This window comes from Capricornis sumatraensis, chromosome 8, assembly GCF_032405125.1.
Source record: "Capricornis sumatraensis isolate serow.1 chromosome 8, serow.2, whole genome shotgun sequence".
In the NCBI taxonomy this organism is placed as follows: domain Eukaryota; kingdom Metazoa; phylum Chordata; class Mammalia; order Artiodactyla; family Bovidae; genus Capricornis; species Capricornis sumatraensis.
In genome coordinates, this window is record NC_091076.1 from 85,965,846 (window position 1) to 85,981,860 (window position 16,015).

Consider the following 16,015-nt stretch of genomic DNA (forward strand, 5'->3'; position numbering starts at 1 on the left):
AATTCCGTCTTTTTGTTGAATGCTGTTACATAGAATGAATGTGTCAAGATTGCTTTTATAAGTTGATAGTCTACACAACATCCTTTAGCTCTTTTTTCTTTTTTTTTTTTGCAGTATGGGATAATAGCAGTTGTGTATATAAGAGTAAACAATACTTAGGCTCCTCTTTTATTAGGTGGTCTGTCAGATTATTGTGCAAATTAGCACAGTTTTTAAGCACTAACTCCTAGATAACTAAAGTAACATTGTGTGTAATTGAACAATCTGTTCTAGAAATCATTTGATGCACACCCCAGGAAGGAGAGCCAAGTGCGGCAGCTTGCCTGGGTGGGTGATGGCGTGTGGGTCTCCATTCGTTTGGATTCCACACTCCGTCTCTATCACGCACACACTTACCAACATCTGCAGGATGTGGACATTGAGCCTTATGTGAGCAAAATGCTAGGTAAGCATCCAAAGCATTTTATCTTTGTCAGTCAAAGAAAATGGTTTATTTTTAAATGATTTCAAATGCTGAGTAGAACCAATGAGTAAGTTGCCTCAGGAATAGTGATCTCTTATCACTGAAACTGTTGGCAAATGATCCATCTACCCTGTGATTCTTGACAAAAATTTAAGATCATTTTTGACTCTTCCTTTCTTGTTCCCCACATCTAATCCATCAGCAGAACTGTCGAGTCTTCCCCCCAGAATATCTTAAACCAGTAATAGCTTTTTTTGGCCCCACCACAAGACTTTTGGGATCTTAGTTCCCCAGCCTGGGATTGAACCCATGGCCCACAGTGAAATTGCCAAGGCCTAACCACTGAACCACTAGGGAATTCCCTTAAATGAGTTACATCTTTATCTCTACCACTATTCCCATAGGCCAGGTCACTATCTTTTCCTCCTCAGATGACCAGCAGCCTCTGATCTTTCTGTCTCTAGTCCAGTCAGTTTTCTACGTAGTAACCAGTGTGCACATATCACCGTGACATACCTCCATTTATGTAATGCCAGCCGTGCAGAATATTCTTGTCTGTAGGTGAGATTTTTTTTGTGAGATTATTAGAAGAACTTAAATGGTATGGACAGCTCTCCTTGCTCACTCTGGTCTATCCACACTGACCTAAATTCAGCAGGTTCCTTTCCATTTCAAGGCCTTCACATGGTGCTATATCTTCTGTCTGAGAAGTTTTTCTTAAGTCCCTTTTTATTTGGCTTTCAGGTCATGTCTTATAGGTCACATCCATAAGAGACCTTTCCTCATCTTTATTTCCAGCTTTATTTAGGCTCTCTTATACTTTTTCTTCATGGACTTATCATTACTGTGATTGTACCAGTATCATCATACTGTCTCTCCCCCTGCAGAACTAAAGCCCCATGAGAAGGGGGCTTTAGACTATCTCTGCTTATTCCTTGCAGTATCCTTAGCACCAAATCCAGTGCTGTTAGGAACATCATAGATGATTTCTTTATGAAGGGAGGTTGAACTACATCAGTGGTTTTTAACTTTTTTTAGAATCATTGCCCTCAGGAAACCTGATGATTGCTGTGTGCCCTCTTCCTAGAATCACACATACATAAACATAGACACAAACCAATTTCAGGAATATACTTTGACCATAGGTTAAAGATCTCTAGCTTAGACTGTTCAAGATTCCTTCAAACACTGCGATTCTATGGTCATACTCTCATTTCTAGTAAGTAGAACTTATGACTAAATGTTGTTTGTCTTAAATGTATTAATATTACCTGTTTAATAATTTTGCTTCTCAAATCTCTGAAAATAAGATCAGTTTAAAATTTCCTTGAAATTAAAAAGTGCATTAATTCTCCCTAAATTGCACGCATATGGTACCCTAAAATTTCTAAGTTACTTTAGACCCAAATATATAAAAAGCAAAGAGTATAGGTTTTGTTAGCAAAGATTTCTTAGCCTATGCAAAGAAATTTAAGGCAAGCAAGAACTCTGTCAGCTTATAAAACGGAAGAACATTTAATTTCCCCAATCTAGTAAACTGTTTTTGTTGAGCTTTTTTTTTGGTTTTGTTTTGTGTTCTGGTTTATTTGGCTTGGTTTTGCAGGTCCTTAAGTAAATTCTGCATCATATTTCCTAATCCACATTATCTTCCTTCTGAATGATTATATTATGCTAGCCACTTTTAGAGTTTTCTTTTTCTATTAGCCATGAATTGTCAGATGATATTGATTGATAGATGATAGCCATGAATTGTCAGATGAATTGATAGATAATAAAGTCAAATGAGAGTTGATCTTGATTGATGTGACTTCTGGAAATATCCAACCAGCTCTGGTCACAATCCTCTCTATTATATTAGTCCAGCTGCTCTGAGGGACTTGGAACCTAAAACGTCATCTGCTCTGTCTTTTCAATAAAATGTTTTCCCTCCTTCCAAACAGGTACTGGAAAACTGGGCTTCTCTTTTGTGAGGATCACAGCGCTTATGGTGTCTTGTAATCGTTTGTGGGTGGGAACAGGAAATGGTGTCATTATCTCCATCCCATTGACAGAAAGTAAGTACGTTTTTAGGGAACTGTCACAGAAGAGTTGTGGGGAATAGCCTTGTCTGAAATCCAAGTGGAAGGAATTGAGCTAAATAATAGAACTAAATTGGCAAACCTGTGGTAATTCAGAAAGTCAAGCTGATGGCAAAGATCTAACTATTGTTCCTTCACTCTTTCTGTGAAACTTACAAACTCTAGCAAATGTATCAGGACTAATATTTACAGTTAAAAGTTTTTCATTTTGATAAACTGTTTTTCTCACTTTGGGAATCACAGTCCTATTTCCTTAAATAATAGTCATAGTCTGTTTTTCTTTCAACCTTATTATATATACTAGTATCCAGAAACATTTCCTAACTACCTAATATCCTAGTTTTTCATACCGTTGTGGCAGTTAGTTTAGAATATCCCATTTAGCTTATGAGTTGTGGGAGACATTCTTACTTAGGACGTCATCAAACACTGACTTTAAGATAAGCTATCTTGTATTTGAAAAGAATGTGAACAAAATGTACTTCATATGTTTTTCATACTGTGTTCCATTACATTGATCACTCATTATATAAGTGATTTTGTGTTGCGGAATTCATGGGCAGGATTTGAGAAAATTGCCATAAAGTAATTTAATAAACACATCAGAATTTAAAACAGTTTGAAAATACTACCATAAAATAACGTAATAAACACACCAGAATTTTTAGGAGAAAGGAGGAAGACTGGATGGTGTTACATTTTGAGCCTTTAAAGAACCTAAACTTTTTTTTTCTCCCTGACACTGCGTGGCTTGCAGGATCTTAGTTCCCCAGCTAGGGTTAGAGCCTGGGTCCTCAGCAGTGGAAGCATGGAACCCTAACCATTGGACTGCCAGGGAACTCCCGAAAGAACCTAAATTCTTAGTCCCAGCTGTACTTTCTTTGCCATTTTTTACGTCTAACCGCTCTCTGTATTTGGGGGCCTCCGCTGGGTCTTCGTCGCAGCCTGCGGGCTTTTCCAGCTGCGACAAACTGCTCTGCAGTTGCAGCGCTCAGGCTTCTCGCTGCAGTGACTCCTCTTGCTGCAGAGCGCGGGCTTTAGAGTGTCCGGGCTTCAGTAGTTCCCGGAATGGGCTCAGTAGTTGTGGCACAGGGCTTAGTTGCCCCATGGCATGTGGAATCTTCTCAACTTGGAATCAAACCCATGTTCCCTGCATTGGCAGGCATATTCTTAACCAGTGGACCACCAAGGGAGTCCCCCCCTCCTTTTTTTTAAAATTAAAAAAAAAACTGGGGCTGTGCGAGGTCTTTATTGCAACATGCAGGCTTCTTTAGTTGCCCCACAGAATGTGGGATCTTAGTTCCCTAACCAAAGATTGAACCTGTGTCCCCTGCATTGAAAGGCAGATTCTTAACCACTGGACAGCTATTTATAAATCTGCGTGTTTAGACCACTTCTTATATCTTAAGAGATTCTAGGATCCCCAGAGTTCATTTCAGTTCTTTATAGATGAGAGTTCCATTTTGGCATAGTCATTTGCACAGGATTTCTTCAAGAAAAGAGGAGAATATTTGCAATTAGGAAATGCTCTCTAGTAAGTTCGTATTCATTAAAATTGCTTTATAATTAAGAAAAGCAAAATCATAGTAAATAAAATTGTCCTTTTTGAGCAGCGATGTTCTTCAGAGGCTTTGGTAAGAACTTTGTATGTTTCTTGGTATTATACCAAGTTGGATTTTGTTTATTTAATTAGGAGCTTTGAGCTCCTGAGTTGCCAGATAGAATATGCGAAGAATGGCAGCTCGTAGTAACCCTTCTCCTCCCTGTCATGCGCCTCTCCATGTCCCCTTTCCTCCTTTCTCACTTTAGCCGTAATCCTCCACCAGGGACGCTTACTGGGGCTGAGGGGTAAGTTCAGATCCTGAGCCACACTCTTCTTCCTGGCTTCTCGTGGCCGCGTGAGGCCATTCTCACGTCTCTAGATACCCTCTCGAATGTTCCTAAATGTCATCCACTTGCAATCACTGCATTGCAGCAGGTGTTCTTTTGTTTTTTAATATTTGTTACATGGCCACCAAACTACTGCTCAGCAGCTTAGTCTATTTATCATCTTTTGTTGCAGCTGAAATTTCTGTCAGACTTTGTTTTCCCTCCAATAAAAACACAAACCTCTCTGAAAACTGTCATTAATCTACATTGTTTACTCTTGTTGCCAATCATGTTTCTTTCATTCACTTACTGGCACATGGAATGGGGTGTTTTGTGAGTCTGGTCATTCTAAAATAATTTAACCAACCATCAGTCTGGTGTAAATAAAAGCTATTTTATTGTACTAGATGGATCCTTTTAAGCTCAGTTTTTTAGTATCACACAAAGGAAATATACTTAGCACAGGGAGAAAAATGAAAAGATAAAGTATAAAAATTCTGCTTAAAAGTATACCTGTTTACTTTAAGCTATATAACTGGTTAGTTGTCTAAAATGAGGATTAAAAAACAAAATGGATATACCTGAGAAAGCTGTTTTAACTAAAATGATTTTTTAATTAATAGATGTGTTTAGAAAGTAAACTTAGTGCTAGACTGGCAAAATCCCCTACTCCATTTTACTAAGATACTTAAAAATAACTAGCATGCTATATATCTCTTTTTTTTCCAGCTTTGTCTTGAATTGGTATTGCTGCTCTTGTTTTATCTCAACTGGCTGTAGCTTTTAGATAATATAAGGATTAACCAGTAACCTCTTGCATCATTACTATTTTCTAGGGGAAAACATTTGGTGTTTGGTTTTTCTGTTGCAGCGAATAAAACATCAGGAGCATCGGGAAATCGTCCTGGAAGTGTCATTCGAGTATATGGTGATGAGAACAGTGATAAAGTGACACCAGGGACATTCATACCCTATTGTTCAATGGCACACGCTCAGCTTTGCTTCCATGGGCACAGGGATGCTGTGAAATTTTTTGTGGCAGTCCCAGGTGAGTTAGAGTATTCTGTTGAGAAACTGCATGTCCAGTTGACTGTTGAACAATGTGCATTTGAACTGCATGGGTTTATTTATACAGATTCTTTTCAGTAGTGAACACCACAGTACTGTATCATTCCATGGCTGGTTGAATCTTTGGATACAGATTGTGGTCATGTAAGAACCGTGAATATGGAAGGCTGACTATTAATTTTACTCAGATTTTTGACTACACAGAGAGTCAGTGCCCCAAATCCTGCATGGTTCAAGGACCAACTATAATTGTCTGTCCCTCTATCCAGTCTAATACTAAGTACTGGAATTACAGATAATTCCAGCATAATCCTTGAAATGGTCAATAATGGAAATATGAATAAAGTGCTATAGAGATACTTGATAGAAGCTATTTTAGAATCTCTCTTCCACCCCAAAAACAAACTTGATTTTATTTAAGAGATTTCTTTCACTTTTGAAAAGCAGTACTATTGTTTTGTCACTGCAGAATACCAAGAGTAGTTTTGACCTCATAAAGGAGATTTCTAAGAAGCCCTGTCATCAAGGCTTTATTTAGTAAGAGATGGAAAATGTGCTCTAATACCTTTATCAGTGTTGTGGCAAAGAACAGAAGTAGTCTGGGGGTCTGGGCCTTTGCCACTTGGTTGGTGTGTCAAGCAAGTTGCTTAACCTCTGATACTCATTTCTTTATTTCCTAAGTGGGTGTGATTAATAGCTGTTCAACCAACCTTATTTGTTGTAAAGATTAATGAAAGGGCTTTGGGAACTATAAAGCGCCATCCAGATGAAGAGTGGCAGTTATGATGTCCAATGGGAAATGTCCCTTGAGAATAGTAAATGATGTTACTGGTCATCTGTAAGCAGGACCTGTGTTTGGATATTTTTCCCCCCTGTACGACGCAAGTTTAGGAGTTAGACAGTTTAAATCTGGCTGTGCCACAGCAACTATGTGATGTTGGACATGGTGTTATGTCAGTGTATTAGTCAGGGTTCTGCAGAGGAACAGAACCAAAAGGGTGTGGGGTAGGGAGGGAAAGAGGAAGAAAAAGGAGGAGGCTGTGGGGAGAGAGATTGATTTAAGTTAAGGAGTTGGTTCATGTGATTTTGGGGGCAGGTAAGACTGAAGTCTGCAGGGCAGGCTGAAGACCTAGGAAAGAGGTAAATGTTTGCAGTTTAAGTCTAAAGGAGACAGAATTCCCTTCTCCTTGGGAGACATACCTTTTTCTCTTAAGGCCGTCAAGTGATTGACCCACCCACATCTGGTAATTGATCTGCTCTACTCAAAAGTCCACTGATTTAAGTGTTCATTATCTAAAAAATACCTTCATAGTATCTACGCTGGAGTTTGACCAAAATGTATGGAGCCGAGCCAAGCTGACAACATAAGATGAGCCACCATACTTTTTCCTGAGGATGGTCCAAAGATTAAATGATTACGTGTACCTAGTTGGCACATGGTACCCTAACCAGTTATTCAGTATTCTTAACAACATGCTAATGAGCTTCCTGAAGTGTATGTGTAATATTTTTGTATAGTTATTTCCTCAAAATAAACTTTAAGAAGTGGTATTGCTGGTTACAGGCTTTTCTTGCTTTAAAGAAAAAAATGCCATAGAGACTCACTTGAGTCTCCTTTATATTCTTCTAATCTTACTCCCTTCCCTCTTTTCTGTTCATCTATAACCACTGTCCTGAAGTTGACATGTATCCTTCTGCCCATGTTTTTGTATTTTTACCACATTGGGACATATCTATAAATAATATATAGTATTTTTTATATTTTTGAACTTAAGTCTTATGTTGCACATATATTATTCTGCAACTTGCTTCTCATTTTTGAGATTTGTTAATATTTATACATAAAAATATAGTTCATTAAAACTACCCTGTCCATGTCCAACATAAAGTAATTTTTTATAAAGTGTATCATATGTCCTGGTAGCACCTCGAGGGATGGTCTGTGTAGTTTGACCAAAAGATACCAGATCTGTCAAGAAATTACTCCATGCTCATAGAGATTAGAGTGTGAATAATATTTCAAGATTTCTGTCATTTCATACTTAAAGATTCTATCTTAAAATGTAAATGTTAGAATTATATATTAACCAGTCATTTTATTTGCATCATCTAAATTTAAAATAATATGTACTATTTTTAAATACGAGAAAACCTTTGGATTTGAGTTTTCACATGGTGGCTCAGATGGTAAAGAATCTCCCTGCAATGCAGGAGACATGAGTTCAATCCCTGGGTCAGGAAGATCCCCTGGAGGAGGGAATGGCTACCCACTCCAGTATTCCTGCCTGGAGAATCCCATGGACAGAGGAGCCTGGCGGGCTACAGTCCATGGGGTTGCAAAAAGTCAGACACAACTGAGCGGCTAATAACTTACAGATTTGAAATTAATTCAGATATTAATTATGAATATCCACATTCATAAAGCTTAAGTTGAAGACTTTTCCCAATCTCTTATGTAAACGCATATGTACCCTGCCAGAGGAAAGATGTTTTCACAGTGAAAAGATGTAGGTTATAATAGTCTGAAGCAGACAGCTAAGACTAGCTAAGCAATATGCAGTTCTCATACTGGATTCTGGATGTGTTTGTGCTTTGGGACAAAATAGCTTTACTTTAATTTCAAATTGGGCTTTCATGGCCTTATAGATGTTTTCTCGTCATGCAGAGGCTTTTATTAGAATGTACTTATTATGTTGTTCAGTTTTCTGAAAATAGGAGAAAATTAGTCTCTCCCACTCTAATCCTTGATAAATAATATTTGCTTGCATTCTTATATAAATAGGTCAAGTCATCAGCCCACAAAGTGGCAGCAGTGGTACAGATCTGACAGTTGACAAAGCAGGACCATCTGCACAGGAGCCTGGCATCCAGACACCCTTGAAGTCTGTGCTTGTCATTAGTGGAGGAGAGGGCTACATTGACTTCCGAATGGGTAGGTCACGGGTTCTGTGGGCTCCGCTTCTGTTCTGTGATGTGGATTTTCACTCACGTAAACAAGGAACTCAGATACGTGATTTCTAAGGTTTTCTTTGAACCCTTTACTTGGATTTTATATTTCTTTTTTTTTTTTTTTTTGCTACTTTCATAATTTTTTTTCTTTTTATACCAAGATGTGTTTGTTTGAAGGAGCATTAGGAAATAGCAGGGTTTGGTAGTATATTAAAGTGTATGTAAAGAGCTTATGGAATCAGAAGGCCTTAGGGAAATCATTCAATCTCCCAGAACCTTAGTTTCCTCACCTGCAAAGTGGAGAAATAACACTATCTCATAAAGGGTTGTTTATAATCCAGTTCATTTCATTTGTTCATTCTCTCATCTTATAAGCATTAATTATCTGCTGTGTGCATGAGATACAAAAACAAAGTCTCTCTCCAGTAAATTACAGAACATGTCAATAAATTACAGTGTTACCGATGCTCTGATAGAGAGTAGTCAGTTCTTTCTAGGAGCAGGGGAAGAGGGAAATCAAGAAATGATGCTTGAGATGACTCAGCACTGAAGGGCATGAGTCTGAAGAATTGAGTTGGGGATGATATGGGGAAGGCTGGGGAGATTGGCATGTCAAGGTAAGAGAGAGAGCTTGAAATGTGAAACTGCCTTAATTAAAGAAAAATTATTTTTAAATGACTGGAGCATGGAGTAGAAGCAAATATAAATCTGACCACTGATCAATCCAGAAAGGGAAGGGAGGGTCTCGATTGTGAAAGGCCTTTATATAATCTAATTAAGGAGTTTGTACTTTAAAGCAAAGGAAAATTATTAGAGAACTTTAGAGGAGCAATATGGTTATGTTTGGGTGTAAATGGACTGGAGATATAAGACTAGAGGTAGGAAAATGGGTCAGGAAAAAACAAGTGACTGAGGTAGCAACAGTAGGAGCAGACGAGCACTGTGATGGGGAATCGGTAGCTAATGGTGTGAAGAAAGAGGGAGTGATCTCTTCACTCAGCAGTAAGGACGCTTAGAACAAAAGCAGCAGGTCTGGCGGAGGGAGAGGAATGAGGACAGGTGCTGGACATGTTGACCTTGGAGCACATGGAAGTTTGTGCTAGACACAGAGTTGTCTAGATGGAAGGAGTCCATGGGGCTTTTAGATATAAGAGTTTTATATCTCAGGAGGAAGGAATATGGGGACTCTTGGCGTACAGTGGTGCTAAAAATCACAGGGGTTGATTAGTTCACCCAAGAATATGTAGGGGCCAGAAGAAAAGATTCTAAGATAGAACCCTGTTTTAATACTCCACTTAAAGAATCAGTAGAGTTTATGAAGGAATCTAAGAAGAAATGGCCAGAGAAGTTTAAAAGAAAATACAGAGAATTGATGGTTGTGAAAGTGTTGTGCTTTGTAAACCATAAAGCACTGATATATATTTATTTGCTATAAATAAAGAAACCCTTTGGACTGGCCTAAAATCACAGTGATTGAAAAAGTTTCTAAACATAAGACTTTAGGGAATATAATGTTGTAGACTGGTGACAAATACTTGTTATAAATTCTGTTAAAAAAAAAAAAAGGAATATAAAATTTAAGGTCACGTTAGGACTTTCCTTGTGGTCCAGTGGCTAAGAATCCAGCTTGCAATGCTGGGGATGTGGGTTCAGTCTCTGGTGGGAGAAGTAAGATCCCACATGCTAAGGAACAGCTACTGAACCTGTGAGCCACAGCTGGAAAGTTGATGTAAAAGGCTTATTGACACATTTTAAAGGCAGGATTTTTAATGTTATGTTTAGCAACAGTGGTGTCAGTAGGAATGGAGAATACCTTTATAGAGATGGGCTTCATTTGGCTGGGTGGTTTTTAGAACTTTTTCTTTCATTGCAACATGGTAGTTGGAATGTAAAATTTGCTTAACTGTGTTGGTCACTATCTCTAGGCAATCCCACCTGAAAAGCAGAATTTGTTTTAAAGCATGTGAAGTGTGCGTGTATATCTGACTCTTTGTGACACTATAGGCTGTAACCTGCCAGACTTCTCTGTCCCTGAGATTCTCCAGGCAAGAATACTGGAGGGGGTTGCCACTGCTTCCTCCAGGGGATCTTCCCCACCCAGGGACTGAACCCTTGACTCCTGCATTGGCAGGCGGACTCTTTATCCCTGAGCCACCTGGGAAGCCTCTCGTAAAGCATAGGTCGGTTTTAATAGTAAATATGCTTTTTAAAGGGTTTCCTAGGTGGTGCTAGTGGTAAAGGACCAGATGCCAATGCAGGAGACATAGGAACTGTGGGTGTGATCCCTGGGTTGGGAAGATCCCCTGGAGGAGGGCCTGGCAACCCCCTCCAGTGTTCTTGTCTGGAGAATCGCATGGACAGAGGAACCTGGCGGGCTACAGTCCACAGGGTCACAAAGTTTTCGGATACGATTGAAGCAGCTTAGCACATGCACACACATGCTTTTTTAAAATTGAATTTGATATTTTTTGTTCCATTTCTTTTTTCATATCCTGTAATATTTTAACAACGAGAAATTTATCTCAGCAGTCCTTTGCAAGACTCTGACTCGTGGCATTTCTTTTACTGTGTTCTCTGAAATGGGCGTCAGGCAGGTTTCACGTATGCTGCAAATGTACTCGCCATGAGTCTGATGCACGTCAGCCTCCACCTTCGGTCTTGTCCTTAATCTGAGTCTCCTTATCATCCACCAGGTGATGAAGGTGGAGAATCAGAGCTTCTGGGAGAGGATCTTCCGCTTGAACCTTCTGTCGCCAAAGCAGAAAGGAGTCACTTGATAGTGTGGCAAGTGATGTGTGGTAGTGAGTGAGCCCATAGGAAACAGATGGCAACAGGGGAGCCATCTCTTCTGCATGGTTTATTTTCCCTTTATTTAATGGTCTTTTTGTGAAATAAGTTTCACCACATAATATGTGAGCATTTTTTTCTGTTAACTTTATACTATAAAATCTGTCCTACTGTAACAATACAGGAGCTAGCTGTTTTACTGCACCAGTGTTATAGGCAATTTCAGTATATTATGATCAAATCAAAGAATGTTTACTTTCTGCAAACTGGCGAATTTTAGAAAGCAATCCAGATGTGGTTTACTCTTGCACAGTAAATGTCACTTACTTCATTTGATGGGGTCACTTTTTAGCTGTCACTAATAATGGAATTAACGGAAATACTTGATGTATGAAACTGTACCATTAAGTACAATAGTAAAGTTTCTCCCAATGTATTATAAAATTGACACAAACTAATGTTAGGTGGATTATCAGGATTTATCTAAATGTCCCTAGAGGGCTAAAAGCTAACTGTAAATTACTCTAACTTTCACTTTCAAATCTGACAAATCTTGTTTATATGGTATATAAAACTTTGTTTTCATCAGATTTTGCGGGGGGGGGTGATTTTATATTAAAGAAATTAAGACTACACTATTTAAATAAAAATTTCTTGTTTCTGACTTATTAGAGCTCTAAAGTTTATGAGGCCTGCTTTTCTGAATATTCTACTTGATTTTTTGTCTTTGAGACTGGTGTCACTCATTTTCATACTGACATATTTGAAAGGTTTATTATTTAAAAGGCTTAGAAGATGCACTTCAGCAATGGAGGATTTTTTTTTTTTAAAGGAAATTGTGGTTTGTATTTCTTACACCAATGGATGGTGGTGGTTGGATGAGTTTTGTTCCATGTAAAAAATTCACTTACCAGTTGTTCTTTGCTCTTACCAGTTAATAAGAGTAAAGCTTTAGTGGTGATGGAGTATGGCCTAATGAACTGAATGAGTGATTTGATTAGCAGTGGTATTTTCTGTTGTTCTGTATAAAACTATATAACTGCCCATACTTGATATTCTGTACATAAATGACATTTAAGCTTTTATGCCCTTTTGAGATTAAAATGCCATCTTCAAAGAAGAAAACTGAAAGAGAAGCCAAAATAGCATAAAGCAAAAGTTGACATTCCATCGTTTCACTCACAATAGAGTGAAAAATAGAGTCTGGGTTTACCTGACTTTCTTGTTTAATAAGTTTTAAAAACCATTAAGCTGTAGTTTTTCTTCCCCTCTCAGACTTCTTGAAAATGTATGATTTACCATTCTTAATCCATCACTTTAAGCAAAACTAAATATAAGTTTAAGTACTAATTTAAAATATAAACTTATAGGACAAAGGTGCCGCCCCCGCCCCACCCCGCCTCAAGTCAGAAGGACTGCTTCAGGAAAAGGAAGCAACAAAGGTCTCAGATTGTCTCAGCATCCTTAAGGACCAAGTACTTTACTGCTGAACTATAGTGGAAAGATATTTTTAAAAAGTACCACCAGTCTGTTTTAAGCATATAGATGATTAGCCTAGATTATAAAGTACATAGGATTTAATACATCAGAGGGGCCTTTGGATACATTTGGTCATATGTGTCTAGAAGCACATTTTATACACAGTACAATTTTCCCACTTTAGATGACTAGGAGGAAAAAAATTCTTGGTAAAAGCTTTAGGAAAAGGTTAATTTTTTAACTTAAACTACTTAGTCACTTTTTTCAAGCCGCCAAACTTAGGTCACTTTTCCATAGCTTAGAAGTTATGTTTTTACTGATACTTTATTTTAAATCTGAGCCATTGTTGGCAGTACCTTAAAATAAAAAATCACATCATTAAATGTTGGGAGAATGTTGTATAAAATTCACAAAAAAAGAGACAGCCAAATGTCTGAGAATTTTAACCCCAAGAAGCGAACATCCTAGAGTCAGACCCCATGTGCTGTTCAGTCTTTTACATGTTTCTATGACTGAATGTAATTTAGGGAATCAGGAGTTAAAAATGAAAAATGCAAACATGTTACAGTGGTTGTTTATTATTGCTCTTTATAAACTTATTGGCTTTAACTTAAGGAATATAGGTGTGTAGTTATTTTATCTAAAGTTGTCAGATGTCTGTGGCCCTGTTAAACTTCAGGGACTAGAGAGAGTACAAAAATGCCTATACAATTTGTTTTAAGAGCTTCTCTTTATATTTGTAATTTCAGTTCTATATTTTCTACAGATTGCTTTATTTCCACCTTTTCTCCAACAATAGGTTTATATTCTTGTAGTGTTCACTTTGGTCAAGGTGGTAACCTTTGGTAGAAAATGCCCAAATCTAAGTTTCTGCAAGCAGCAAGCGGTTGGTTTAAACTGCCTATAGCTACTACATCAATGGTAGAGAAGAGGCTTGAATACCTTGGGTTGGTCTCTCCATGTAAGAAGAAATTACCCCCATTGGAAGAAATAAGGAATACCTGAGAATTTTCTCATTTTGTTATATTTGGCTTATGTATGTCATTGAACCATGTAAAATTGCCGATATTCAATCATTGCCCATCTACAAAAATGACAGTATCATATACATCAACCTAATACTTACTGCTCAATGCAGGTTAAAATCCCTGTGAGGCAAAGGGAGAATATTCTTCAGGAACTCAGTTTTGAATGTTTTTCTCTTAACTCATGTGGATCTAAAATTTAGAAATAGGAATGTGTCTTAATAACTACAGCTTGTTGAGAGTGTGAAACATTTTGAGCACAAAATATGCAGCACATAACTTCTCACATGAAGTGTGTTGCATAGAAAAGGTTAAAATACATTCTCTGAGTTGCTGTGCTGTTCATTTCTTGTAAAGGTCTTCCTTCATTTGAGAATAGAACCTTTAAATGGCTGCCTTAGTGACAAAACAAAGCAAAACCCTTGTCTCATAATAAGTACCTGTCCTAAAGAGCGTGTGTCTTGCAAATGCTGTAGAACTGGCTATTTACTTCCTTGTGAGTATTATGACCATTACCAAAGGGTTCAGTCAGACTTAGGGCTCTTCTTAATTGACCATGTTGAGAAAGGGACTCATTTTGGTCCCAGTTTGTAAAGGGAAGAGAAGAGAGAATTAAATGTGGAAATCATAAGTGCTTTTCTAACAGGGTTATGCTATTTTGTAACACTAAATGTCTTTTCCTTTTTAAAAAAAATAAGTTTTTATTATTAATTTTGTCATATATTTCTCAACATTATTTTAACTGTTTTATGGTCTGAATTTGTCTTTTGTCCTAGACATTTTATTTGGAATTTTATTTGCCTCTATAATCTTAAAAATGGGTTCTAGAGTATCCCACTTGCTATTTCTTTAGAGGCTGATGCTTCATTTCTCTGAGCAAAAAGCTCATTTGGCAATGTAGTTATTTCAGTATTTATTTCTATTATGGAATCCCTGGGGTTCGGAATGTAACTTTGTATATGAAATATATATATAAATATGTATATGAAACATGTATGAGGAGTGTGTTTTGTTTTGTTTTGTTTTGTTTTGCTTTTCCCAGGGGTCTGACCTTGATTTATATTTGAAATGCCCCATCATCCCCCATCAAACATGTCATTCCATGGGTCAGGATTGTCCCCATTTGGAGCTGGCTGAAAGTGAGCATGACGAGCATGTTTGCTCAGCTCACGTGTTTAAGTGACAATGTGAATAGTAGACAGTAAGGCTTTCTAGATGTGTGGGCATGCTGAGTAACAACCCACACATGATACTGAGGCATACCATTTGCCAGACCACTCAGTAATAAGAGGGAGGCTGTAACATAGATGTTAATACAGTGTGCTTGTTGTGATCCGTTTGCTAGAGAGAGACTCTGGAACGAAGGTGATTATAAAACTAATCATGTGGTAGCAGTGTGAACCCAGCGCAGTGGTATGTAGTCTAATGCCGTGTTCTTTGTTTATAAGAATGTGAGATTCTAACAGGGTAGTAAGAGTAGTCCTGATTGCCACGTTACCAGAACAGTTCATAGTTGGCGGCACAGCCCTCTAGCCAGTGAGGCTGGATGCTCTAGAATAGAACGAACAGCCTGTCTCGTTCCTACTCTACAGGGCCTTGCCTAACTGCCCCTTGGTACTTTGGGGCCTGCCCAGTCATTGTTTTGGAAGCGGATTTTTTTGAGCCTCATTTAGTCATATTCCTTATTCAGCCAGTCTCTAGTGAGAGACTGGAGTAGCTCAGTGCAGGATAACAGATGTTCATAAGAATTTTGTTGGAGGAACAGGACGGGAGCCTGGAACTGTAGCCTTCAGTCCCACACAGTGCTGAGACTGTCTTTCAAAACTTAATGAAAAGATACTGCCTAAACCTCCAAGCTCTACCTCACTAGCCCCAAGGCCTCTCACACTTAGTGTGGGCAGGAGAGCCTTGGTGATTACAAAAGCATGAACTTCATCCTCAGCTCTAAAGAAGGTCCCGGGTTTCGGCCAAACATGCACCTCATTGGGCTTCACTGGCTCAGCTGGTGAAACATCTGCCTGCAATGAGGGAGACCTGGTTTGATCCCTGAGTTGGGAAGATCCCCTGGAGAAAGGAACAGCTACCCACTCCAGTATTCTGGCCTGGAGAATTCCAAGGACTAACATCCATGGGGTAGAAAGGAGTTGGACACGAGTGATCAACTTTCACTTTCATCTTCAGTTGTAGCCAGTATGTTAGGAAAGATAGAGAACTTCTCAGAATGCCTTAAATATTTGGTAATTAATACAGTTCAAGTTTACAACTCATTTCCTTTAAAGACAGTGGTATAGGGAAAG

General features: G+C 38.3%; 1 protein-coding gene across 5 annotated transcripts in view; it reads left to right on the plus strand.

Annotated features, from left to right (window-relative positions):
• The window catches only part of SPAG9 (sperm associated antigen 9), a 156,505-nt gene extending 141,856 nt beyond the window's left edge, over positions 1–14,649 (plus strand). For 3 of the 5 annotated variants that reach the window (XM_068977188.1, XM_068977191.1, XM_068977190.1), the window contains 5 exons: positions 274–445; positions 2,404–2,517; positions 5,282–5,458; positions 8,261–8,410; positions 11,121–14,649. In XM_068977188.1, the coding sequence (XP_068833289.1) occupies positions 274–445; positions 2,404–2,517; positions 5,282–5,458; positions 8,261–8,410; positions 11,121–11,236 (729 nt within the window). In that variant the 3' untranslated portion in view covers positions 11,237–14,649. Of the gene's footprint in view, positions 1–273; positions 446–2,403; positions 2,518–4,350; positions 4,390–5,281; positions 5,459–8,260; positions 8,411–11,120 lie in introns of all 5 variants that reach the window. The other 2 variants (XM_068977187.1, XM_068977192.1) reach the window with 1 other exon arrangement.
• The last annotated feature ends 1,366 nt before the right edge of the window (positions 14,650–16,015 follow it).